At 45.9% G+C, this 23,014-nt stretch overlaps 8 protein-coding genes across 8 annotated transcripts; 4 read left to right on the top strand and 4 right to left on the bottom strand.

Annotated features, from left to right (window-relative positions):
* The first annotated feature begins 47 nt into the window (after positions 1-47).
* Positions 48-545, top strand: F4817DRAFT_335615 (UPF0287-domain-containing protein). The gene has a single exon (XM_049303042.1). The coding sequence runs from the start codon at positions 152-154 to the stop codon at positions 344-346; it is 195 nt and encodes a 64-aa protein (XP_049159749.1). The 5' UTR covers positions 48-151; the 3' UTR covers positions 347-545.
* An 891-nt stretch (positions 546-1,436) lies between these two features.
* F4817DRAFT_89443 (defender against death DAD protein) lies at positions 1,437-2,367 on the top strand. Its single transcript, XM_049308030.1, has 4 exons — positions 1,437-1,883; positions 1,964-2,021; positions 2,083-2,146; positions 2,203-2,367. The coding sequence occupies exons 1-4, from the start codon at positions 1,611-1,613 to the stop codon at positions 2,267-2,269; spliced, it is 462 nt and encodes a 153-aa protein (XP_049159748.1). The 5' UTR covers positions 1,437-1,610; the 3' UTR covers positions 2,270-2,367.
* Positions 2,368-2,464: 97 nt separating this feature from the next.
* On the bottom strand, positions 2,465-3,621 carry F4817DRAFT_315255 (GRASP55/65 PDZ-like domain-containing protein; the record flags this gene model as incomplete). Its single annotated transcript, XM_049300511.1, has 2 exons — positions 2,465-3,361; positions 3,457-3,621. The coding sequence occupies 2 exons, from the start codon at positions 3,619-3,621 to the stop codon at positions 2,465-2,467; spliced, it is 1,062 nt and encodes a 353-aa protein (XP_049159747.1).
* Positions 3,622-3,904: 283 nt separating this feature from the next.
* Positions 3,905-5,108, top strand: F4817DRAFT_89379 (RNA cap guanine-N2 methyltransferase-domain-containing protein). Its single transcript, XM_049308028.1, has 3 exons — positions 3,905-4,189; positions 4,261-4,359; positions 4,444-5,108. The coding sequence occupies exons 1-3, from the start codon at positions 4,107-4,109 to the stop codon at positions 5,042-5,044; spliced, it is 783 nt and encodes a 260-aa protein (XP_049159746.1). The 5' UTR covers positions 3,905-4,106; the 3' UTR covers positions 5,045-5,108.
* On the bottom strand, positions 5,108-6,646 carry F4817DRAFT_89405 (RTA1 like protein-domain-containing protein). Its single transcript, XM_049308029.1, has 2 exons — positions 6,096-6,646; positions 5,108-6,027 (listed from the first exon to the last, which is right to left on the bottom strand). Exons 1-2 carry the CDS (start codon positions 6,410-6,412, stop codon positions 5,172-5,174), a joined length of 1,173 nt encoding a protein of 390 aa, XP_049159745.1. The 5' UTR covers positions 6,413-6,646; the 3' UTR covers positions 5,108-5,171.
* Positions 6,647-9,459: 2,813 nt separating this feature from the next.
* On the bottom strand, positions 9,460-10,214 carry F4817DRAFT_315252 (uncharacterized protein; the record flags this gene model as incomplete). The annotated part of the gene is made up of 3 exons (XM_049300510.1): positions 9,460-9,814; positions 9,889-10,067; positions 10,143-10,214. The coding sequence occupies 3 exons, from the start codon at positions 10,212-10,214 to the stop codon at positions 9,460-9,462; spliced, it is 606 nt and encodes a 201-aa protein (XP_049159744.1).
* Positions 10,215-12,928: 2,714 nt separating this feature from the next.
* Positions 12,929-14,420, top strand: F4817DRAFT_364936 (putative O-methyltransferase; the record flags this gene model as incomplete). The annotated part of the gene is made up of 5 exons (XM_049306813.1): positions 12,929-13,111; positions 13,178-13,304; positions 13,351-13,474; positions 13,536-13,969; positions 14,040-14,420. The coding sequence occupies 5 exons, from the start codon at positions 12,929-12,931 to the stop codon at positions 14,357-14,359; spliced, it is 1,188 nt and encodes a 395-aa protein (XP_049159743.1). The 3' UTR covers positions 14,360-14,420.
* Positions 14,421-18,029: 3,609 nt separating this feature from the next.
* On the bottom strand, positions 18,030-21,905 carry F4817DRAFT_358313 (putative glyoxal oxidase; the record flags this gene model as incomplete). Its single annotated transcript, XM_049306010.1, has 7 exons — positions 18,030-18,146; positions 18,177-20,855; positions 21,012-21,073; positions 21,128-21,261; positions 21,354-21,543; positions 21,596-21,720; positions 21,772-21,905. The coding sequence occupies 7 exons, from the start codon at positions 21,903-21,905 to the stop codon at positions 18,030-18,032; spliced, it is 3,441 nt and encodes a 1,146-aa protein (XP_049159742.1).
* Positions 21,906-23,014: the final 1,109 nt, after the last annotated feature.

Below are 23,014 nucleotides of genomic sequence, written 5' to 3'. Positions count from 1 at the left end.
CCTCGTGTCGAAGTCTATTTTCTAAAACACTTAAATATGCATCCGCACTTACACACAAAGGATAACATTGGTATGCCTTTACGTCTTTTAGCCTACGAGCTCTTACGAAGAAAATAACTAATGGGCATATCTCGTAGCTTGCGAGGAGGTTATGACCGCCCTTGTAGAATGTCACGCTAGGGGGTTCCTCTGGAAGTCAATGGGCATGTGCAACGATGCCAAACATCAAGTTACCCTATGCCTCCGAGCCGAGCGACTAAAACGTACCGCAAAGAATCGAGAAGTTGCTAAGGCTAAGCGTGACAAGATTAAGTCGGCATGGGCTGATATCGACGAGAACTCGTAACGAATATATGGCGAAACCTACTAGTCCCCTGTATTATAGCGAGGACATGTCAAGGGTATTCTTGAGTTTGGCATGGCATGGCATGGCATGGCGTTATAAAAAGGGTTATAGCATTTTGGCTTGGTTTACGCCAGCAGGTTGGTCTTTTCGCAAGAGGATACTTGGATGGTGTTTACACTCTACTCTGATCACGGTTCCAAAACTTGTTTTTACAGAACATCCTTTCAATTTGACAGCTACATACTGGTTGACCTGAATCCGTTACGCCACAAATTATCACAGAAATTTCGACCCACACCGCAATCAACCTCTCCCTCACAAAGTCTTTCTGAAGGCATTACCGAAGGCCAATAGACCGAAGACCGAAATGAAGCTTAGAACAGTCGGGACCGGCTTTCCGCTACGGAGAGCTCGGGGAATAGAGGCTCCACCAAGGACAACGGAGGCGAGGAGAGCGAGTTCGATACCGAAAGGCTGACGCGATTGTAAACGATACCCTCCTAGGGCATCTTTGCGATATCAAGTTAGTTTAATACACATTATAAATCAGCCTCGTCTTGGCTTGGTAACTCTTGACGTACACAATATACCGACTGTCAAGCCAGCTATGACAGAGGGGACAGATCCCGTCTTGACGTAGCCTATCGTACCACCGCCTGCGGTCAAGGCGCCCAAGACAAATGCGATAGTCTCTAGAGCCTGTCACGGAACCCCGCGTTAGCTTCTGACGGATCATCCGATTTGTCGAACTTACCATTCTTTCTCGAAACTTGATGATCTAGAAGTTGCAGAGTATTTTAACCGCAAGATGGGAGGTTCTCTAGCTTTGCTTAATGTCAATGGCGTTGCTAGAATTCAAATTCGTAAAGTTAGACAAAGGTGAAGGCTGTAGGTATCATAGATGACGAGCTCGGAAGGCCGGACCCCCGGGGCCGCAGCACCGAGGAGATGCGACCTGGCGAAGATTCGAGATTCAAGATTCAATTGGATACAAGGTAATTGTACCTAGGTACTGTGGCGGAAGCTCTATCGTACTAGCCACATTTACCCCATGGTACCTGACTTAACATATCCACAGTAGACCCATTTTATTGGTTGCTTGATCGTTGATGTGAACCATGAACTTTTTGAAGCTTTCGTGTCCCTTACACGCAATCCCGGACCCGTTATTTCGACGACTAAACAGTAACTCAACAAGCACCCTTCAAATCTAATTCACATTCACACCTCTACCAACAGCAGTACCAGACTCGATATAACCACCATGGCGCCCAAAAAGTCCGCTGCTGCTACCACTCCTGCGCCCGCGCCTGCGCCCGCGCCAACCACACCAGCAGCACCTACGACAGCTCCCAGCATCGCCGTAGCCAAGACTAGCGCTAGCGGTTCTCAAGCGATCGACCAGGTAGCATGGAATATAGTCGAGCACTACCAGAAGACGACGCCTCAACGCACCAAGCTACTTGACGTCTTCATGGCATTTTTGGTCGTCGTCGGTGGTCTACAATTTGCGTACTGTGTCTTGGCGGGCAATTACGTATGTACCTTACTTCAATGTGCTCCTGGAGGATCGTCTGGGTGTATAAGCTTGCTAACCAGTGTGCTTGATGCTTATAGCCATTCAACGCTTTCCTCTCGGGTTTCTCGGCAACAGTTGGCCAATTCGTCCTTACCGGTACGTTTTCTGGAACGAATTGGACAGGGGAGGCTAATTGGGGTGCTAACGATGGGAATAGCATCTCTACGTATACAGACTACAGAAGCAAACAAGTCCGAGTTCCCTTCCATATCGCCAGAAAGGTACGCATCCTACTTAGCTCTATTATCAGATCGATGAGGCTAATATGTTTGTATAGGGCATTTGCAGATTACGTCTTCGGCAGCCTAATCCTACATTTCTTCTGCGTCAACTTCATAAACTAAGCAGGGTAGCTCGTAGGAGGTATATCGAGGCCAGTACGAAACTTCAATGGCTGCTGGATTCAAGTTATAAGGCGGAAAATCTCTATATTAAAAGAAACATTACGGTCACGACCATGTATAGCAAGCAAATGAATAAATCGTGCTTCTTTGAGTTTCTTACTGTATTATATCTCCATTTAAATCGTGACACTACGTCTAGTCGACATCATCATCCCCGCTGCTAGCTTTCGGCTCCTCGGCCTTTGGCGGCGCTCTCGGGGGAGCACTAACGGCTTTAGGAGGCGGCGGCGGTGGTGTCTTGCTTGTAGAAATGTTTCGATCCAGCTCCCTGCTCTTCTTCTCTTCTTCCGCAAAGTAGTCGTCCATCAACCTCTTCGGAGCATTGGTGTGCCTCTCTTTTTTCTTACTGCGCGGCGGCGCACCACCTGCTGGTGGAGGGGTACTGCTAACTAGTTGCGCGGGGACAAGGAAATCTGGCGATGCTGCCGGGACGAACGCATTAGCTGTATCGCTTGGCGGAGCTAATGTCGTGAATTGGTCTGCGCCGGCACCAACATTGGCGCTTGCACCACCGCTGTTATCGCCATCGAACATAGTCTCGCCCGGCGCATTGACAGGCTCACTCAACGGCGCAGGAAGACGATGCAGCGCGCCGTATCCTAGAACACAACCCAGGGCGCCCTCACCACCCCACTCGCGGCTCGGCACGATCTCGACCTCGCGCGTGACATTGTACTCGTTATTATACACCCACAGCCGCAGCGGGCGGCCCACATAGTCGTCTACCAGCTCGCCCAGCCCGCCCTCTCCGTGCAGCACACCGTCTGGAGTACCTAATATGTAATCGCTATACGGCAGCAAGCCGGCGTGGTCGGCGGGCGAGTTCGAAGCTACGTCTAGCACGTGCCAGACGTTCGAAGCGACGTCGAGCGGCGTCCATTGCAGCGAGAGGCCGAGCGATCGCGTGTCGGCTGGGACGGGGACGTGTAGGACTCGCGTGCGCTGGCCCTTGGCGCTCCAGAGCCCGAGGGCGACGCTGCTGCCGGCGCAGTTGCGGATTTCTTGGGCGAAGAGTCGGGGGTCGGGGTTATCCTGTTTGCGACTCGTTGTTAGTTTTCTGGTCTGTCTTCTTCTTCTTCTTGCTACTGGGGTGGACTCGTGGGCTTTAGGGGGGTGGGGGGTCGTACAATTACACGGCCGTTGATCCCAACGATAAAGTCAAACCAAGGCTCGATGCCTAGCTCGAGGTTCGTGTTGCGCAGCACTTGGAAGCCGTATCCGTGGCCGTCTTTCCTCTGCGGCCGCGCGTCGCCGTCGAGGCGCGAGAGGTAACGGTTTAAGGCGTTGAACATGGTATATGCGTCGCTATGGGCTCATGTGTAAAGTGGCAGTGTAGTTTAAGTTAAAGAAGTCTATTATTTGGTTATGTAATGTCCTATTAGGTTAAGATATTGGTATGCGCCTGCTTGGTTTACATGAAAGTCGCAGCCTATCAAGAAAGTTGTCATTTCCTAGATCGCTATTAGCCTTACGCCGGCTATGCGCTAAATGCTAGTAGTGGTCAAAGCTTCTGTTATAGCTGAAGTGGGGCCTATGGATCCGTACTGTATCTACGATTACTGTTAGCCTCCTTCACTTCACCCTAACTTCAACTTATTGAAGAGTCTACAAATACACCAATTTTGTTTATTCAGTATCTTATATAATTCTAGTCTGGTGTTTTCCACAGATATATACGCTAAGAACTCATAAACAGCGGATTTAGTTCCTCATCTTCGATTTTTTTAAGGCTGATACTAATCAGGCAGCTCATGCATGCTGATCCAGCACTTTCAAGATGAAACAAGTGAACAAGCTCCCCCTGACTAACGACTGCCACCACTGGACTCGTCTGGGCGAAGTGCCTTGGGACTTACAAAAGTGAGTTATTGAAGTAGAGTACTTGCTTGCTATTTATATAGATGGTTTACTTACGCGGTCGAAAACTATAGGTACTGGCAGCAAAGATACACTATTTTTCCTTACTACGATGAAGGTATCTACATGACTCAAGATGCCTGGTTTGGCGTGACCCCCGAACCAGTTGCGAAGTAAGTTTCATATCTCGATTCCCATCCGGATCCTATTCCGTATTATCCCAGTCTCGATACGATCTGACACTATTCTTATTCTAGCCAAATCGCGCTAGAGATGGGTTCTATTATTAGCGAGTCAAAGACGACAATCATAGATGCATTTGCTGGCGTAGGAGCAAATTCTATTGCCCTTGCCTTGGCCACAGCTGAAGACGGCTCAACGCCCCGCTGGGACAAGGTGATCGCTATTGAGCTAGATGCAGCCACTCTTGCCTGTGCGCAACATAACGCCTCCTTATATGGTGTGGCTGACCATATCATCTGGGTCCTGGGTGATAGCTTTAAGTATCTAGACGCTTTGGTGAACTCGCCAGACAAGCTAGAAGATGACCTACGAGTAGACGTGGCATCCACGGCTGTGTTCGCATCACCGCCCTGGGGTGGGCCAGGATACAGGACCGATGAAATATTCGATCTGAATACCATGGAGCCCTATAACTTGGCCCAATTACATGGCGCCTACAGAACTATGGACCATGCCCTTTACCTACCACGCACGAGCGATCTAAGACAAATCGCCAAGCTGGCCCCCGATGGGACTAAGATCGAGGTTGTGCAGTATTGTGTTGAGGGTGCAAGTAAGGCAATGGTGACCTACATACCCGCTGCCAAAGACGAAGATACTCACATGGAAACATAACCTTCCAATTTGGCTAACGACCCCTCTCTCACTGGTTTTATAAATAAGTCGAGTTGTTCAGTTCAGTCAGCAACCAGGCCCGTACGTAATGAGGTAGGTTCCGCAAATTATTTTTTTAGTTGATGCTTTATACGATACGAGTTGTACTACTCCACGGAGTCTGGCCTCCTCCCATTGGCCCTATTGGCTCCATTGTGCTGCGGCGACTAGCCACACTATACTGGCTCATACTATACTGGCTTGCCCTAAATTGGCTCTGCCTATATTGACTCTCCCTGTTTTGAACATCCAAATGTTGGTTCTCCGCGGGTTGACTCTCCGTGAGCTGGCTCTGTCTATACTGGCTCTCTGCATATTGGCTTCCCATGAACTGGCTTATCCTCTGCTCCTCCGTCATCGCGCTTGTACTTCTGCTGCCTAGTCTCTTTTCTATCCCGTCCCGTAAGAATGTGACGGGATGTGCAACACACAACCCAACAACAGCTTCCGCAACAAGAAAGCTGTCTAAGCCCGCAAATAGGGCTTGGTTCTTCGCAGTGTAACTCTCCAGTCCGTTGGCTAGTACTATTGCCTGGTAGAGTGCTCTTGCGAAGAGGCACATGGCGGAAACCAGCAGCATCGCAAGGAAGAATTTGAATCTGTGTGCCATGGGGACGAAACCATGAACCGGATGGAACGTCGTGTATCCAAATTGGATATTTGCTACGGCGGCTCGAAATAGGACGATACCGAAAAGCATTATATAAATGATTAAGGAAATGGCTTGTATCACCATACCAGTGGCGATAATGGGGCTGCCGACGCGGGCGTTATGACCAAGGCCCGTGTCGGAGGAAAGGTCCGAGAAGGAGACGACGAGTCCGATGAATTGGAAAAGAAACCCAAACCCCTCGATCCAGGTTAGGAGGGCATAGCGCGAGACGTTGATTGGCGAGTGCTCCGTGCCTAAGATTTTAATTGCTTCGGGTACGGTAAAGTAGATGCTTTAAATAAGTCAGCATATTGTTCAACAGCCGAGAATATCCAGTAAGAAGAGAGGGATTCTACTGACGCTGCTGATATGAAGGCCGGCGGTATTATCATAAACGTTGTCGACGCCGCGTATAAAGACACGTTCCATGGATCAGCCGAACTTCCGATTCGCATAGCATAGCCGATACTCTCGAGAAGACAGCCTATAGAGATTGGAATACTAAATTCTAACCATCTATTCCTCTCGGCTAGGTAGAATGAGTAGACCAGGCAGGCAACGAAGGATCCAAGGTGAATGACGAAGAAGATGACTCCCGCTGCTGCACTTGGCGGGTAGCCATATGGGGACGCGGCGACTGGACATGTGTCAAACGTGCACGAAGCTATAGATATCATGGTGAGGAGGAGAGGTGATCTCGAATATCTATCGGCATCTCAACCCATAGAAACGACATTCGACGAGAAAGACGGAGGGCAGGGCGATGGAGCGGAAGGATAATTAATAATAAGTAAAAGATGACCCAGTTGCGGCTAGAAATACACAGCTTCGTCGAGAAAACTCCTTACAATCTACTTGGGTATAGGATGAAGTCGGCGCAGTCGGAGTGGTTTCAATATTGCGTAGCTCCTCGACCTCGAAAGACTACCTAACTACCTCTAGGTATATAATTACCTACTTACCTAGCTGCGAGGAGCTGGGTTTTGAGGCGACCTTTCTACCCGAAACATGCCGGTTAAAGCTAGAGCTAGATCCTACTATGTCTCGACATTCAAACTTGATACCTTCCCACTAAGTCCGGTACCACCCGGCGGCATCCATCATCTTGACCAGCAGCGTGGTCGAGCCGGCCGAGGATCTCTCTTATGGGGGAGAGGTGTCAGGGGTCAAGGGGTCAAGGGGTGGCAGTGCTAATTATAAGTCTAAAGTTAGGTGTGTGGAGTTACTGGAGCGTAACAGATCTAAGGCTGACAAGCCACTCGGGGTTGTTACCGAATAACACCAATGATGGCTGCCTAGCTGGGCTTAGGGTTACATTGATGTATTTCACCTTGTAACTCTGGGTTAATATTGGCCATCTTTAACGACGTGCATCGGCCCCAACGTTGCCTACCTAATTCTTGAGCTTACAGTCTCCTGATCGAGCAAAAGGACTGACAACGACTATTCGGGGATTTCCTATTCTTCATATACCTACGTAAGATGCGAGATTTTAATAGTTGTTGATCTGGGTTCATGTATAGCCTCCCAATTCTATATATGTTGTTAATTGACCCACCAAATCTATCGCATACAGTTTCTACACAAGACCAACTGCCTATCACGGTCATATGCTGATTCCTTTTCTACAGATTTTATGCTCAAACAGATTAAGGAACGGTCTATGACAGAATAGGAATAATTATCAATTAAGCTACTGCGCCGTAGAGATCACCTTGGCAAGGCCAATGAATAAAATGGCCTTATCCAACTCTCTGCAACCAGCATTGAGATCTGCAGCGCTGCAGATATGCACCTCGGTAGTATACTACAAAGGCTGAGACCTCTCAGGTCACAACTTAGTATCATGTACTCGCGTCTGACAACTTCTTTTCATTTCTCGTCGTCTATCGCGTCAAAACGTCGGGGGCTGAATGGGGCGGAGTTCATAGAGCTGTAGAATGCAGCATATATTACTCATATCTAGGCGTGGTCATAAGAGCAAAATAGAATTACCTCAAAAGTCATCTAACATACAGGAGGTCGACTTGATTTAACCCGCGTCGAAACTCCCGTGGTCGCTTACGCGTCTAACGGCGAGGACGGCAGGCTTATATAAATGCGACCGCGGCAATCCGCCCATCTGTAGGTAGCTAACATATCTACTCTAAACGAGACTGAGATCATCACTTGCTAGACACAAGCGCCACTGTTGGGAGAGCACGTGGTAGTCTTGTTCCGAGCAGAAGTAGTCCCCCCTGCTATGAGGCGTCCAACCCCTGAGACACACATGGCCAAGACCAGGTCTCGATTACTTAGTAAGTCGGGTTTTCTTCGCCTCAGCGACACTTATTAAAGACGCAACCACCCACCTCCATGACTGTTAATACTGCAGCTCTAAGTGGAATCATTAGCGCACTTCTATCCTACTCTCATTCCGATTCGGTCAATATGCCCCGAGCCTACTGCAATGTCACTTTGGGGCTAATGTCGTAGTCGTTCTCTATGCATAACACCGTCATTTGGAATCTGGCCCTCTTGGTATCTGGCAGGATGCTGACGTGAGGACGCATCGCGATCTACTACCCCGGAGACTTGCGAGGTGTGAGATGGGTCGAGGAATTGCTTGACGCCGCTTGGAGACATGTTATATGCACGATATGGCTTGATGAGCAGATCATGCTCTCCTTGATGGGGTGGTATGTAATTTGAGCTCGGGGGCAGAAACAGTGTTCACTAGATTGAAGGGCGCGCTTGGAAGTGCTGTGGTGGTATGATGAGGGATCTGGACCGTCGGCCATTGTCACTTCGCAGAAAGACGCCGGATAGGTATTAGAGATGGAAGAGAGGTAAATTGGGCTGCTTACTCGAACCAAGAAGTGCCCAGCAGAAAATCTGGTTAAATACCTACCTAGGTATGTATGAGAGGGTTAGCTTATGATGACTAGGGTAACATCAAGTTGTGGCTGCATGGCTACATTGAGTACACAGCTAAATATTACAGATATGAAAATACATCTGTAGCTAATATATAAACTTATAAAACGCCTTATCTTTATCAATCGTGGAAGTTCCCGTGTGACATAGGATTAGGGTCATATATTCATCTAATGGCTCAGAAGCCCAACTATGGCAGTACCATCTGTCCACCGCTATCATTAGGCAAGTTGTCTCTTTTCTCATCCTCAAACTACATAGATGATGAGAACCAGTGTTATTTTTGATAGTAGGCAAGATTCTGGATACTTCACGTTCAAGATTCCTGTCACTAGGTACCTTCTGGAGGATATAAAGAACTATATATTTGACTTCAATAGTTCCCTTCTTATCTGTTAAAACTATGCTACCTAAGATGGGCATGTTTTATCATATATCAAACGCAAGTCAACGTTTTAATACTTCTATCTTAGTACCACCACTACCTTTTGAGCTTCTATCTCCAGATACATGCATCCTAAGTACACTATGTCGATCTCTTTAACACCATCAATCCCTCTTCGTAAAATAGGCTGGATATAATCAGCACAATGTCAACGATCGGACTATTGTAAAGGTTTCATGACAAGGAGACTTTTAAAAAAAATCTTATCCATAGATACATACAAAATTATTTACTAAAGCTGGGCTTGATCCTGATTGAAATTTCCGTGAATGGTACGAGGTTCAGTCCGAACGTCTACGCTAATATGAGCGGAGCACTTTCATGATAATTGAGGTTTCAATAAAGCTATTATACCTTCAAGACCTAATTCCCAATATCCGCAACTTGGTCTACGATGACATCCCTGTTGCCCTGCTCCCAATAAACCTCGACGACCTGCTTGCTGACTCGCCAGGGGTTTTCTCCTTTTTGCTCCAGCTCTGGAATCCGAATGACATCGAGGTCAAATTGGGCCTGATTATGGATATTTCCGTTAGCTGATCCTAATTTGAAATGCCGAGGATATTGCGTAGAAGGAAGTAGACTCACGCCGTCATGCATTATAGGCCCGCCTCTCGCTGCCTGGCGAACCATATGGGCGGTTACGTTAGCGAAAACCCGGCACTTATCAGGCCTAGTAGCACCATTGAAGGGCTGCGGTAGTTCTATGATGAGACCCCTATGATGATTGAATGAGCTTCTATCCGATATATTTATAGAGAAAGGAAATATACGATTGTAAGAGAAACTTACGTAACTATATGCTGGCACTTGTCGAAGCTGGCCGCCGCCGAAGTAATAGTTTTGGCCCACTCCTCCTTAGTCGTCTCGAACGGTTGACCGCCAAACATGGAAGTGTAGTCGAGGGCGACTTGGGGAGCGTATACGTCTTTAATAAGGCCGTCCATCGACTTTCGGTCACAGTTGAAAGTCTTTTAAGAAATGATATTTAATGACTTTGGCCACTTGGATTTTATTTAAAGCCCCTGGATGCCAAGTTTACTTACGAGTCGTGTCACTGTGTCGTGGATATTGGCCCGGTCGAGGAGGTACGTCTGGATGTCGTAGGGGGCGGCCATTATTGCTGCTATTGTTAGGGGATGTCTTAAGGCTTGTGGTTTATATACTTAGTTCAGTCTAAACGATGAGTCTCAGATAATGGGTTGACTGGTGTCTTGCAAGCGAACAGAGCTTGGATTTATATTTTGATAACTGGACTCTGATTTGCACCCTAAGTAATATGAAATCCTACCCCATGATGATCGGCCCATTGCATATCCCTTAGCCATCCCGATACACTCTAGCCCATCTACTGCCACTGTCATGGCGTTTTCGTCGGCATAACTGTTTGACCGTGTTGTCAATATACTCCTTGATTCACGGGAATAGTAGCTTTGAGACCCCCTTAACCCCAGACCAGATCGTCTTACGCCGCTTAAACTTATCTCAGGTGACCTCAGACCCGATATTTTCGAGGCGGGCTTTGCCTGCTTGCTTTGCCACAGGCGCTACGCAACGCGTGGTTCGTGTGTTTATACCTATGGGTTACAGGCAAAACATTCGAAAATATCTGGTTTAAAGCTGTACTGTATTGCAGGGGTCTTTAACGTTTTCGTTGGTAATGAAAAAATCAAACATTACATCCATAATAATTTAATATACCATAATAATGTATAAAATAGTTTTAATTTTAATAACTCGGAATTAATAATATATTTAATTTATTTTTTTATTTTTTTTATATATTTGTATGATATTGTTTTTTTATATATTAAGTTTTAACGTTTAAAAATTTTTAACGTTTTAATTATTTATTTAATATTAAACTTTATATAAAATATTTAAATATAATAATTTAATATTTTATAATTATGTATAAAATCTTTTTTTTTTAATAATTTTAAGTTAATAATATTATTGTTTAAACTTTTTAACCTTTTTTATATATTTATACGGTTTTATATATTAAGTTTTAATATTTATTACGGTTATTGTTATAACCGGTATTATAGTTAACGTATTATAACTGTTATAATATAGCTGTTATAATTATTTTTAATATTTTAAAAAACTTAAAACGCGTGGATTTAATTAATAAACTTAATAATAAAATTAATACGATTATATAATTAATTAAATTTATTATAAAAATGCGTTAATATTATTATTTTTAATAATATTGTTAATATTATTTTTTTTAAAATATTAAGCGTATATTTTTGGTATATAAGGTTTTAAAGCTGCTTTAAATCACAAATTCGATATTGTTTTAAGGGGTTATTCCAGGTTTTAATTGGTTGAAAAGTGGTGTGGCTAAGGGAGGTACAACCTTACAAACGATATTGAATTTATGGTCTGAGTTTACTAAGATAAGCTTAAACCTGATTAAAGCCCGTATACTGTGAACTAAATAATCGGGTCCGGTATAACTCTAGATCGATTCAATTACGGGAATAAGTCATGACCATTGGATCCTCGTTAATAGGGCCCTTTTAGTGATAAGGGTAATATATGATAACATAACTCTGTTAGAGTATAAGGAACTATGAACCTAGTTCATACTAAACCCTTGGTATAGCTAGAACTTTTGTCGGAATTACTGAAGCTAATTGAATGTGGAAGAGACAAAATTTCTTTTTTCATACAAACAACCAAGTTGTCTCAAATTATGTTATGGGTTAATGCTGCTAATCTCGATGCTAACAAGTCTATTTATTAGTAAATAAACGAGGTGTTGGTTGTTATAATATTATAATATTATTAGTAAAGGGGGTGTGAATTGCTTACGTCTACTAAATCGCTGGCTCTGCCATTACAACTAACGGAATTCATCCAGTTAGTATCTAATATATATGCTTCCTTACAACGACTAGCACAACTCATATGTAAGATCTTGCGTCGTAGTGAATGCCCCAAGATTCACTGCTTTAGCAACAGAAACCGCCATACCACTTTTAACACGGAGCACTGGTTAGAATCCGCATTGCCCGTTGACGAGTATAAGCGTACTTGGGTACATTACGAATAAAGGATAAAGGTCCTTGCATAGGTATGTGGCGTGCAGAGCTATCCAAAGACTAGGTAATATACATTATATTGATTTTCCAACATCCTGCAAACCTAACCTTAAAATGCACACATGATGATGTTCCAGCCGTTCCATGTGACGCCTTTGTGGGTGTGAGGCTTGCTCTAGCCGCAAGCCATATTTAGATAACTGTATTATGGAGTGTATACGAAAGAGAATAGGACTGGGAACAGGGCTAAACCAGTGTTTAAGTTCTTCCCGTGAGTGATACTTATATTGCCCATATGCTAGTTGTATCTAACAACCAGCCTTATACCAACTATACAGCTTAAACAGCCCGACCAAGTTATAGAGTTTATGACAACCTAGATATCTAGGTACCTAGGTAGGTAGGTACACGTGTAGAGTAATTTCCTCCGTTGCCTGGATCGGCGTAACCGGTCAACATGTCGTGTCAAGTACCATTGGCTCATGAGAAATGGAGTAAAAAGGCGCATCTAAAATCGGGAATATACATATCTGGCTTGCCCTTGACATTAGTACTAAACACAAATGTAAGGTATCTAGATACCTATAGACGAAAGTCCATAAGTAGAAGCTCCACCCACCAATTCTAGCATCGTCTAGCTCACTACTTTGACGCCTTTTCGTATTTTAAGCTTTGGCCTTGGAATTCATTTACTCATATGTTACTACATTGACGGATCACTGATTTAAGAAACTGACCCAAGCACACAACTACCTAGCTACCTACTCAGCACGGAGATGACCGAAAGACCCGTCGAGTCAGGCAGTGTTGCCGCCCTTATCGGACAGCTCGGTGGCCTCAGCTCGAAACTCGGGCTGGCTAATGACCAATCCACCAGAGCTGAAGCTCTACGATTAAGCAGAAAACTCACCATGAGTCTAGAGCGGCCTGAAGATGTTGCCGCCGAATTTGTCTTTTCCGTAATTCATTCAACTTTAGTTTTGCTTCCCAACGCCGTAACACTCATGCTAATAAGCTAAAATAAGTCTTTTATTCCAATTGCTGCTAGAATCGTTGTCGATATGAACCTTTTGGATTATATTGTGAAGCACGATAAACCAATCACGTCTGAAGAGCTCGCTTCGCTCTCTGGTGGAGAAGCGCTACTTATCAGTACGATCTATTCAACACCATGGGCTGCTATTGCTAACGATTCTAGCTCGACTGCTCCGGGCTTTGGCCTCAGTGAATCTTTTGAACGAAGTTAGCGCAGAAACATGGCAAGCTACTACAGTCACCAAGGCCATGGCCAGTGAAGGGACCTCTGCTGGGATCCGACTGATGTGAGTTTTTTTCGTTCGTTACGCATTCCACTTCGGGGCACTCCTTGCTGAGATTTACAAGTGGGGAGATGGTAATGGGGGCCGCCAGCAAGGCGCCGAAATACCTTAAAGAAGCTGGTTATAGTTGTCCGACGGATCCGAATGACGGATTCATGCAATATGCCTTTCAAACGAAATTGACAACCTTCCAATTTTTCAACTCAATCCCTCGAGTTCAGAAGGACTTTAATAATTTCATGGGAAACGCATTGGGGGCGAGAAAGATATGGCTCGACTGGTACCCAATTCAAGAGTTGATCGATGGTGCGGTACCAGATTCGGCCTTACTTGTAGATGTTGGCGGTGGTAAGGGCCATGATCTTCTCGCCTTCCACGAGAGATATCCCCATAAGGGTCGATTGGTACTTCAGGACTTTGTGATCGACACGATTGGAGACATTGATCCTGCGATTGACCCAATGTACTACGACTTCTTCACTGAACAGCCTGTTAAAGGTATGCTTACTTTCACTTCCCATTCTTCCCCCATACCCCATCTTGTTGCCGCCCGCTTATGTTTTACTAGGTGCAAGGGCGTACTACTACCATCACATATTACATGACTGGTCTGATTATAAATGCTTGGAAATATTGAAGCATGTAAGAGACGCCATGAAGCCTGGGTATTCGAAACTGCTCCTACACGAAATGATCATACCAGAAACTGGAGCCTCCCCATTATACGCTATGCTTGACATGACGATGATGTGTTTCAACGCAGGCATGGAACGCACCGAGCGACAATGGCGCGCATTGTTGGAGACAGCCGGCTTCGAAGTTGTCAAAGTCTGGCCATCCCCGGAAGTGGATGGCAACGGTATGGTAGAGGCAATCGTCAAAGAATGAAACTTATGCCTACCTAGGTACCTAAAGATTAAGTTGAGTATGTGAAATAGGCAGATTACCAATGACAGCCCTTCCGTAAAGATTAGATACCCAACAGAACAAGTGTATGCCTACTGAATTTATAAAATTTCACACCGCCCGTCTGGCAACATTCTCACCATATCTCGTACAGCCTCAAATAACGGCCTTAAATAACGATACGAGATTAACATCACTTTAAGAATTTGGCCTTTGTAATAAGTCGACGTCAAATAAATTAAACACCCGGTTTACAGCCCAAGAATCAAGTTTTTTGCACACCTTAGGTATGCATTGCAATATCAAAGTTTGTTGGATAAAACGCGGATTTATCTTCATGTTGAGCAGTATTATTTATCCAACAAAAGGTTACCATAGAGAGGTCTGGCTGGTACTGATATCAAAATGGTGTGAATAATCCAAGGCGACCGAGGAACTAAGGCCCATTGTACTGAGGGCTTCTTTTCCTGGACGCCATGACCGCTATCATGGTCTAGCAATGGATCATAAGCCTGGTTTACCTAGTTCCCACTCATCTTTGTGGAGAGTAGGCGTATGGTCTTGCATCTTGGTGTCCTTCCGTGGATTCTGGATATGGACAATAGACTCAAGCATCAAAACGTAGTTTTTTCCTTCTTGCCAGAAGCGTGGGGTTGGTCCCGACCGAATTTCAACGCGGTAATAAGAATTGCAGAAAGTACCAGAAACCCAGCAAGCCTTGTTCGAAGTGCCTCAGCATCATAAAGCTGCACAAGGAGGGTTTCGGCGACTTAATCAGTGCAATGCAACGCCAATGTCTTAGCATTGACACTCGTGATCGGGTTGAAGGTGCACGACAGAGACAAGATAGGTAGTAAGGTGGCATATTAAAAGCCACGATTCCAAAATGGCACGTTGATCAGTTGAAAATTACCTATGGTTGTGTCACGAGGTGGAACTAAACAGTAATTATGGTAACAACTTCGTTGTTCCGCGAGGAACTCTAACCTAGCTACGAGGATCTATGTCTATACAGACTGAATATGTCCTTTGTTCTAGATGTCTCATCTAGAATCCCGACAGGTTGGCTGAGACATGGACGAAATATGCAATTTGGCTCCGTTATAATAACGACGTGACTTGTAATCCAACCAATAATACGTTCTATTACACCAACTGTGTAACCTAATTGCATACGTTGGCTGGTGTTTTGCATTCCTTCAAATATCTTAGCTACCGGCACTATCTAGTTTTCGACATTGTGCCTACTATGTAACAATTCCGAGTAGTGAGGGTACTTCGTCTCGGAGGGCAAACCGGGGCACCAGCCTCGGTTTCGTTTACCGGCCAGCCATTGGCGCTATTGCTTCTTTCATATTACTTTTTATCGGGGTCGCCATCGGGGCTTTAGGGGCTAGCCCTTTCAGATGTGCCACTTCACGTCAAGACATAACGCAAGCTCTCGATCCCCGGATCATCAATTGGACCTTCACGTATAACCGAACATTCGGGGCGGATCCAAACGAAAATAAATTGACAGATACGGCAGGGGAATCTATCTATTGTACCGCGTATGTGTCTCGCGTCTACGTACCTAATCTACCAACCTACCTGTATCTAGGTAGTAGCTTAAGATGTACTCAACTCCTAAGAACTCCATTATAGTCGGGCAGAGCTCTGTGCAACCACCTAGCGATACACAGATTTACACCCCCTATTCTCGGGGGTGCGACTGGTTGGAGTGGCGTCCACTTCTGCCGAGATTACAGTGAAATAGTGGCATAAGCCGAGAAGTATAGAGTGAACAATCTAAAAGGTTTCCGTGAGACAACTAAGTTACACAACAGTGGTGTATAGAGGGTTGGCTAGATGTGGTGGTAGGTATTGCGGTGAATCCTTCGACTATCCGATGATAAGAGCAAGATTGGCACACGAATTGGCATGACGCTGGCCTTCGTAGGCTTCGGGGTTCTTGTTAGCAATCCCATTGCTGGTGTAATCCTAGGAGAGAGCAACAATTGCGTTGGCTTGATTTCTTGGTGCGGCGCATTGCTAATCGCTTCAAGTGTAATCTTGATAGCAAGCCGAATAGCTAAATCAGGTCGGGGCGGCGCCAGCCAAAGTAATATAACTATACGCACTTGTGCGTATACATGCATTAAATGGAAACTGGTCCTGTCCAACCTTGCCCATTGAATTTAACGTCTAGCCATTGGAACCTACCTAGTGACAGGAAGTTGCATCTCAAGATGCTGTGAGTAATGTCGTTTTCACGTATTGTTATCAGACTTGGACCGGAAAATGCACTGAAAAATGGACCACCCTCCCGCTTCCTTGATGACGTTTTCTTTTATCTCTAGTCTATACGCTATCCACAGTTATATAGCAGGTGTAATAAACAGCATTGTAATAAAAAGCATCAGAATACGAATATGCTAAAACATGTGTAAGAACTACCAGCATGAGACAAACGATAGAAGACGTGTTTAAGTAGATGATTACAGGCTGTGTTATGATTCCAAGAGTTTAACCAAGGTCATCTTTATGGACGTACTATGCGTGTTGCGTCTTAACTGGTACTGAATAAGTTGAGGAGGAAAATAGGGGCCTTGGTAATTTGGACTAGAATATCCCCCTTTTATGTACCCGCAAAATCTTGCCATCCTACTAAAAGTTCAACTACATTCAGATACATACCCAGGCTACTGGGATATCCAGATCTATCTAGTCTTATATACCTAGGTTCATACCTCTTGATGTTCCAACAGAATTTATTTCCACTTCCTGTTCGCGTCCTCACTTGCATACATCAACGACGAAGACTCCGCAAAATTAGACATAGCCAATCGATATAAGGCAGAACAGAACAGAACAGAAACTTCAAGTTGTAATAACGAAGGCAAAAGAAAATGACCTATTAAAAATAATAATAAAAAGAGAAAAAGTGCAAAAAAGCTCAAACCCAGAATTCGAACCACTGCCGATTGACCTGAACAGTTGGTCTGCCTGCCGCCCCGACAGTGGCTCGAACCCAGGTCCTACGAAAAACTCCTCGAGGAATTATTTCTGACCCTACTTCAACAGCTGCCTGGTCACGACCAATTTGACCAACACAGTCATTGATCAGGGGTGAAAGAGTGCGTTGCTAACGCGTTACTTATGTCTGTCGGCGCTGCCTGGCAACCGGGTAGCGGGGTTGTCCAACGACTTGCTTGCAGTTAACCTTGACATGCAGCCAGTACACTTTGAAAATGTTTTTAGTCAAGGCGTCATATGGGACGTATCACTTATTGCTTAATAAATTCCATAATGCGAGTGTAGGCTAGGATAAACAGGCACGACAAGAAATCCTACCTTATCTAGGTACCAACAAGGACAACGCGAAGGAAACGAGATACTAGGCGCGGTATAAATATTATCTATTACTGATATTAATAGGATCTAACGGCGGTTTCTCTTCACTGTCAACTCCACGCTTTCCCTTCTCTTTCCCTTCCAGCTCCTAGTCCAGCCCCTTTACTCTGAACCAAACCAAGCATATCCGTGTTCTTCCGTCGAAAACCACAAGACGCTTCCTAGCCATTCTCGATGAAAATAAACACTAAACACTAGGGTTTGAGCACAAGTAAGCATAGCAGTAGGCATGCTTATAGTGCAAAAGCGTACAGCTTTTTCAGACGCCCGGGCGAGTAAAGTCATCGCCTGGCGGCCAATTTCCAAGCTTACCTGGGTCGCCTCCGATACGAACATAGGTACCGACAGCCGGTATGTTATCTTGCAAGACATACATCTGGTACCAACCCGCGGGAGCGATGTGAACTCTCGGGGGTGCGACGACGGTACACTTAGTGCCGGAGCACGAAACATCCGGAAACAGGGTTCGCGCTCCCATCGAATTGCCATGAGTGCTAGATACCGCGCCGAGCAGCGAGACTTTGATCTCTCCCTCGGGTTCCTCGCCCAGCTCGAAGCTGACTTCGTCGTTGTAATCCCAATCTTTGTTCGTGATGGTGAATGACGGGCGTGGTTTATTGCTGTAGAGGTATGGTGGCGTGAAGACTTCAACGCGGATCTCCTGGGGGTGTTTGCCGTCCTGGGGGTCGGAGCCCGTAATTAGGACGCGGCCGTCGAGGAGAGTGATAGCTTCGCTGTGATAGAGACGTGCGACAGTTGTGTTGGCCATGACGGACATACGGGAGCCAATAGGCTTAAACGGGTCATAGAGGATGGCGTTGTAGTTGGGGTCATCCGCAAGACCGAAACCGGCAACGCCTTCGTGGGCGCCGTTGGCAATGAGATAGGTTCCATCTGGCAAGGGTGCCATGCAACTCATGACACGCTTGGAAGGCATACGCTCAAGAGCCCACTCGGGGTTGGGCGCTTCGGGATACATAGATACGCAGTTGTCGAGAGCAGAATGGCCATCAGTCGAACCGCCGCATAAGAGGATACCAAGAGGATCCGTATAAGGGGCAAACTGGGGCAATAGAACAGCAGCTCCCTCAAGAGGATAGGTACGGCCCCCAAGGTCATCGTTGACAGCGCCAGGCATGTTTGGTAAAGTCTGTATCGTGTCAAAGGTAACTTCGTCTAGGATTCTGGCTTCGTTCCAGTACGCAACGAAAATGCCACCACCGGGAAGGACTGCCAAAAACGGATATAGATTGTTCGGATCTGTACGTTCAAGCCAGTCCATGTAAAGATAGGGGCCAACTTTAGGAAGAATCTCAAGAGAAGGTTCGGGCTTGTCGTTTGAACCAATCTCACCACCCACGACTAAAATGGACCCGTTTGCCATAAGCATAGCGCTCGGGTACCATCGTCCTCTCTGAAGCTTTAGAGTATTAACATCTTCTTCCCAGTCGTTTGTACCCTTTACGCCGTCCGATCCATCAGGCGCGTATAGACGGATACCGTATGTCGAATCGAGGGACCAGCCACCGACGGTAAGCTGTCGTCCTGCCTTATCGGGCAGAATGACTCCCGCAGAGCAGAAGATATCAGTCTTAACGTGCATGGTCCTCCAGGCAGCATCGAAATCGTCGAGTCGGCTAAGGTCTAGTTCATAGGCCCCCGTGCTATTTGCTGCGCCAGTTCCCCATTTCTCCAAGAAGGTAACCTTGCCGGTGATCGATTGCATGGTCATTAGAGGGGTAATAACACCGCCGACTAGGTTGGAGTAGGAACCCGCATCATTTCCTTCGGGGTAATTAAACACGTAAAGGGGCGTTTTACCAGTCCAATAGTACATTGAAAGCCGAGCACCACCTCCGCATATTGCAGAAGCATTTCCGGCACATGCGATATTGCATTCGCTCTCAGGCCTTATAGTGGCACCGGAAGCAGCAACATCCATTGGGTCACCACAGTAACATTCTTCCCCATACTCCATACCGCCGGCGGCATAGCCGAAAGAAGCGCATTTCCCTAGACATTGCTCAGTGGTCATGGGGGTAGGGAACCTTAAGGACCAAAAAAGGGTCCGCTGATTATTAACATTATCCTCATAACAGCCTTGATACGTCCAAGTACCGTTCACTTCTTTTAGCGGAGCGGGTTCTTTGAACGTCTGCGGTGTACCCTTCGAGTAGATAGACAAGTATCCGGCACCTCCGCACATGACTTGACTATTACCTTTGCAGGGTGTCGAGCATTTCGAAGTGTCTTTGCCTCGGACGCCACCATTGTAGATAGCATTGCTACAGAAGCACTGCGTATAGTACTCGGTTCCCGCTACCGTATAGTTGTCATTAGCACAGAGTTGCACACATTTCTGTGGCGTCAACTCAGGGTCGTCGGGAGCTTGGAAAGTTGGCATGATACGACCATTGGGCCCGTCTTGCCAGCAGCCCTGGTCGGTCCAGCCATCAGGAAATCCTGTAGGTTCTGGTGTCCCAGGATCTCTACCAGTCGGACTCGAACCACTAGTAGTTGTCGAGACCGAAGTTCCGTTTTTTATATATACAGATAGGCGATTGCCACTGCCGCAATATGTCCATTGGTCCCCAGCACAAAGCATACTGCAGTCGCTTTCAGGAGCTTCAACAGAACCTGTTTCAAATTTGTTGCCACAGTAGCATTCGCGGGCATACTCAACACCAAAGTACGTCGTCCCCTTGTCGTTGCAGAAAGCCTGGCAGCTATCTAATGTCATAGTATCATTGGCGTAGGTATACAGGCTCAGTGCACGGATGTTGGTGGCTTCAGTCTGGCAGCCATACCAAATGTAATCACCTATGACGGAGGGCTGCGAAGGCGCCGTAGGACTTGAGCTTGCGGATGAAGCGCTTCTTGTGCTAGTAACAATTGGCTCAGTAGTGACATCTCTCGGGGCAATTGAATGAGCAACGATGGACAAGCTCGTCGCTTTTAAGAGAGTGCCAGAGAGCGTTTTAGGGATAGGCCTGGAGCTGGTCCTGGTGGGTCTGCTATACGAGGTACTCTTGAAGTTATATACATTCAAGCGGTCAGGTCCCCCGCATACCTCGGAATTATTTGCCTATGGTACGTGAAGTCAGTAATAACACTCGGTAAATGCGATTTGTACTCTACAGTGCCACTCTTGAAAGCTTATTGTTTATGGGTGATTAAGAACATATAGCCTGCTTATGTGGTAAGGGGGCGGGGGCATAGAAATATGTCTGGAGGTTCATACCTTACAAGCCGTATCACAGCCATCGGATAATACGGCGCCATTTGCAATAGTATTGCTGCAATCTGTTACTGGTAAGTTGACACCACCCCAGTTAAAGAAGTCAAACGGTAGCTTACAGCATTCGTCGCCATTCTTGGTACCGGCAAAGGTGTAACCAGCTGCACGACATACAGATGTACAGCTCTTTGCGTTGACCGGTGTGGTAGAGATTGGTGCCTTGTACGTTAAGCACCGGCCGTCAATTCCCTCGCTTGTGGAACGTGTTAACTACAACTTGGATCAAATCGAGGCTGGGGCCTGGTAGGACCATGCCTATACCAATGACGGAAGATAGAGACTCACGAGTAGCAGCCAATATATATCCAGTCTGGAATGTCGATATTTGGCCTGGGACCTGCGCTATACGGGTTGAAGAATAAGGTAAACCAGTTTGAACCTCCACATGCTTCTATGTTATCGTCCGAGCAACCTGTTGGGCATTTTCTCGAATCTTTAACTCCTACGGCTTCATTGGCTAGTTCATTCCCGCAGTCTAGCAATAGTTAATACGAATAGGATCACGCCCAGGTAGGGAGTAAACTCACAGCATTCGTTATGATATTTAGCTCCAGCGTAAGAAAACCCCCTACTATCGCAGAACTCGACACAGCTCTCCGGGGTCGATGTATCCGAAGTAGTTGCAGCCACATTGATCGTCCGGCCAGCGTCACTTAGAGTCAGTTAGCATCGACGCTCATAGCCTTAGGTACAAGTTACTTACACATAACAACCCTTGTAATGCCATTTTCCGTTGAGCTGATTAACTCCTAGGACTGTTTGCTGTGCTATAGAAAAAGATGCTGATGTTAGGGATATAGTACAGAAAAGTGACGAGAAGGCCTGAGTAGCCCGCATGATGGAAAACTTCCTAAGAAGCCCAAAACCCTATCCACAAACTTCGGGGGTATAAGTCTAAAGCCGTGGAGTTGGGAATTGCATAGGACGCCCGAGGAATTGTCCACAGCGAACTGTAAGGATATATATAGTCTTACCACAACACAAGATGCTATTATACTTTCCCCATGATAATAGAATCAGCTAGACCTCATTGTAACCCACTCCGGGATGTAGCATAGTTAGGGTCCGAATCAAGTGGATGGCAAGACCAATAGGAGCATTCACCCTATCGCTGATATTAATGTCTAATTTCCACACTGGCGTAAGTCGGTTGAAGGGCTGCGCAAAAGAGAGCCTAGACTCTACCAGAAATGCAGAAGGATTCTTGTACAGGTACGTAGTATCTTACGATGAACTCAGTCGTTGGGGAGGTTCTGATTATCCCTTTCCGTTCCCTCTTGTATCGTAACAAATCCGATGGTGACAATTCCCGATCCAGAAAGTGATATCGTCAAGGACTATCGGGCAATTTGGTAGGTCGATTGAGAATATGCTTAGCTAGATCATAAGTCTGTCGAACTCTTAGAGAGAAGCCGATAGGGGGGTGATGATTGATACGAGTTACAGGGGTAAGAATTGAAGAGTGTGGGACAGCGCATGGCAACAAGGGTAAGAAGATATGGTTACCTTAGAAGCGCGGTATAGGGCTCACGTCAAGCTGCGTGCCAATATGCCGGTTTCTAATGACGCACATAAGCGACCAAGAAGAGAAATGAAATACTACCTAATTGTTAAAAGTAAAGAGTCGCGGAATCCTATTAAGACAATAGGTATTAGACATTCAACGCCGTCTGGGTCGTACATACCCATCCCATACTTGCCATTTAGAGAATGGCATGCACATATTGTATGCACTTGCAGGGGATTAAGCAGTGACGTATCATGAAAATAAAGACTTCGGGATGCTGTATCGAGTGTAAGTTGAGAAGTAACTGCCAATCCGGCGCTTACCTTGTCTCCAATGATGTGACTTTTGACCGTTGCATCACCTAGCCAGGCGGCGGTGCGAACAGTGCATCTTTTCTATAGGCTGCATTATCCTCACCAAACTATTTAAGCCACTTAAT

Source organism: Daldinia loculata (assembly GCF_022478755.1).
Source record: "Daldinia loculata strain CBS 113971 unplaced genomic scaffold F4817scaffold_20, whole genome shotgun sequence".
Lineage (NCBI taxonomy): Eukaryota > Fungi > Ascomycota > Sordariomycetes > Xylariales > Hypoxylaceae > Daldinia > Daldinia loculata.
Note: the sequence above shows the minus strand (reverse complement) of the source record. Positions and strands in the feature narration are given on the sequence as shown.